Source organism: Thermobia domestica, chromosome 11, assembly GCF_964235325.1.
Source record: "Thermobia domestica chromosome 11, izTheDome1.hap1.1, whole genome shotgun sequence".
Taxonomy (NCBI): domain Eukaryota; kingdom Metazoa; phylum Arthropoda; class Insecta; order Zygentoma; family Lepismatidae; genus Thermobia; species Thermobia domestica.
The window spans coordinates 169,789,139-169,792,617 of record NC_137464.1 but is presented as its reverse complement, the minus strand read 5'-3'; the positions used below and the strand labels follow the sequence as shown (position 1 = coordinate 169,792,617).

Genomic DNA, 3,479 nt, shown 5'->3' with positions numbered 1-3,479 from the left:
CCAGCCACACATATTTTAAAGCCAGCGTTTAAATAACTACTTATATTAGAAATCAATTTTATTAATGATTCCTAGTTGTTTGAAATAGTAAATTCTTATATTTTCACCGTAAAAGAGTAAAATCATGAACAAAAAAGATGAAAACATTCACCACCTTGCACACACACATACACAAACATATATATATATATATATATATATATATATATATATATATATATATATATATATATATATGTGTGTGTGTGTGTGTGTGTATGTATTTATGTAAATAAAATATTTCATTCATTGGAGATGTCCCCCTTAAAATTTTCTTGGGCCCTTCATTGGCCCCCCTGAAAAAAATTCTAGCTACGCTACTGATTTAATCTTAGATTTTATAATTTAGTTTTGAAATAATTACAGTTTGTTTTCTCTTTTAAAATAGGAAGAAAATATTTTTGGTATTCATAGGTTTGTTATAATCATTATACCTACTTTAGGTAGGAAGTCATGCTGTACTAGCCTTCGTTAAATTTTGCACTATCATCGCAACGCGAAAAGTCTTTGTGCCCTTTAGTTTTACCATATCGATTTCTATGTTCTGACATTGAATACTATTGTCTATGGCAACATAGATAACAAATGAAGAGCAAAATTCGTTCTTGTTCTCAATGTCGCGCAGGTCAATTCGTCAGCCGTGTATGGTGTGATACAGGAACACGAAGATGGCTCGTGTTGTTAGGTGTTGTGCTGGATATTGGGGCCGTAGGCTCCAACAATTGTATACAATTCAAGAATCCAAGTTGTTAGTTAACCAGAAATTTGGTTTCCATACTTCTAAGTGGTTGTTAGTGGAAGGAATTGAAATAAAAATGCCGTCTTTATCGCCAACTATGACTGAAGGCACGATAGTTAAATGGTTAAAGAAAGAGGGCGATCCTATTGCACCCGGTGATGTTTTATGTGAAGTAGAAACAGATAAAGCCGTCGTTGCATTTGAAACTGAAGAGGAAGGAATACTTGCAAAAATATTGGTGCCAGAAGCTGTACAAAACATTAAAGTAGGTACTTTAATTGCCCTGATGGTAGCAGAGGGTGAAGATTGGAAAGCAGTCGAAGTTCCAGAAACCGCGACAGCACCAGCTGAAGTTAAAAGTACTGTAAGTAAGACAGATGGTGATGATAAAGGAACTCCAGCACCAGCAAAAGTAGCACCTGCACCCGGACTTATCTTGGGACCTGCTGTTAAAACTTGGGTTGAACAGTATGGTGTAGATGCAAAACAAGTAAAGGGATCGGGTCCGAAAGGACGTATTTTAAAGGGCGACATATTGAGTTTTATTAAAGAACAGAATCTTAAACCTCAACCGCCGAAACCGGTACCACCACCTGTAAAGGTGGCTGGGAAAGCAGTACCGCCAGCAGCAGCTGCTGAGAAACCTGCAACAGCGGCTCCAACTATTGTGCAGAAAGGTGACAAGTATGTAGATTTGGAAGTGTCTAGTATGCGAAGGACTATCGCTAAAAGGTTGACAGAATCGAAGACAATTATACCTCATTCGTACGGTACAATGGAATTTAATGCCAACAAGCTCATGAGGATTAGGGGAAATCTAAAGAAAGATGATATTGTTGTATCAGTCAATGATTTTATTATAAAAGCAAGTGCTATAGCCCTGCAGCAGTATCCACAGGTAAATGCTGTTTGGCAAGGGAATCAGTGTGTGGTCTCACCTAATATTGATATATCTGTTGCGGTAGCTACGGATACAGGATTAATTACTCCAATTGTTAAAAGTGCTGATAAGAAAGGTGTTGAAGACATATCAGCAGCAGTGAAATCCTTGGCTAAGAAAGCACGAGAAGGTAAATTAAAGCCGGACGAATTTATGGGAGGTTCATTCACAATTTCAAATTTGGGGATGTTCGGGATAAGTGAATTCTGTGCTATCATTAATCCTCCACAGTGTGCCATATTAGCAGTGGGAACAGGTAGATCTGTTGTTGATACAGACGGGACGATTTCGACAAAAATGCGAGCAACCCTGTGTTACGACCGAAGGCAAATTGATGAAGAATTAGCTGCTGAATTTCTGGATAAACTGCAAGAACTTCTGGAAGATCCGTCAAGAATGTTGTTAGGTAGTTACGAAAGTGCAAAAGTTAGTTCAATTCAATCATGATCGAAATAGGACAATGAAGCTTATAGTGTACAAAATAATGTATAATGGCTTTATATGTAATGTATGTACTTGTGTGTGTGTGTGTGTGTGTTCATTCTAGAAAGTGCTGCGACAATAACAAACTGTGTGTGGTAGGAAGGAAGTGAATTGCTTTAAATAGTAATGTTATACGAAAAGGAATACACAAATTGTTAAATAAAGTAGTGATACGCAGCATTGACTGTACTCAGACACCATATTAAGTAAACATGACAAAAATATAGACGTAATAATGGATTACATTGTAATGGCATGAGCTTACGTACCGTAATTTATGTGTAATGGGACCTTAGTAGACTCGTTCATGCAAGTTCAATCATTTTTTTTTTTTTTTTAATGTTGACATGTACGTTCTTTTCTTCTGAAGATGAAATAGTGTCTATTTCTCGCCCACACACACACATTTATATATATAGATGCATGATGGTGTAAATGTGTATTTTTTTATGCCTAGTAATATATGCAGTGGAGCACGAATATAATTTATTGTTGTTGTTGGAAGATATGCTTTCATTTCTGAAAAATATATAGATCGTTAAAATATATGTGTTTAGGAGGCATATATATGAAATTAAGCTTTTTTTTTTAATTGCTTGTGTGGTCTAATGAGTAGCACACGCCTTCTCTATGTGGTCCCAGGTTCGATTCGTGGAAGGGAACTTTAAAATTTTGGAGTATTAATACGGTATGGTTAAAACAAATGAAAAGTTACGTGAATAAAAAAGTATGTTTGTTTATTAAAGCATAGCGTCTCCGAGACTATATAAGACTGATGACAGTTTAAGGTGAAATTCGAATCACCATAATACATTCCAACTTCAGTTCCAGGACCCGGTACAGTAAAGGTGCGCGTGCTTGCCAATCGACAAGCGGGTTAGCCTAGGGTTGCCATTCGTCCCGGAAAATCCGGAACTGTCACGGAATCAAGATCTGAGTCCCAGCGTCCCGAAAATATTTCTCAGAAAAAATAAATATATAAAACATTCATTTAATTAACTTCACGCTTTTAGTTAACTACTTTGACATTGAACGAAGCATTCGTTTCATTGGGCGAGAGACAGAAGGTTTTCTGCTTAATCTTATTGTTATCTTGGCATTACTCGAGCAGACGGCTCTACCAAATTTGTCACAAACTTATTCCATTTTCCGATTTCTACTTGCAGAGCGTCCACTAAATGAGGAGCTAATGAATAAACCACGAACCAACTTGTGCTAGGTGACCACTAAAAGCACGAATGCTAACTAACCAAGTCAGGGCAGGAGCGCAGCAGGGAG

General features: G+C 37.0%; 1 protein-coding gene across 1 annotated transcript; it reads left to right on the top strand.

Moving 5' to 3' along the window:
- The first annotated feature begins 640 nt into the window (after window positions 1-640).
- LOC145664553 (pyruvate dehydrogenase protein X component-like) lies at window positions 641-2,705 on the top strand. Its single transcript, XM_081731320.1, has one exon. It carries the CDS (start codon window positions 708-710, stop codon window positions 2,163-2,165), a length of 1,458 nt encoding a protein of 485 aa, XP_081587446.1. The 5' UTR covers window positions 641-707; the 3' UTR covers window positions 2,166-2,705.
- The last annotated feature ends 774 nt before the right edge of the window (window positions 2,706-3,479 follow it).

Bases quoted from the DNA above. Each gene is read 5' to 3' on its own strand.
- LOC145664553 (XM_081731320.1), top strand. From the start codon at position 708: ATGGCTCGTGTTGTTAGGTGTTGTGCTGGATATTGGGGCCGTAGGCTC.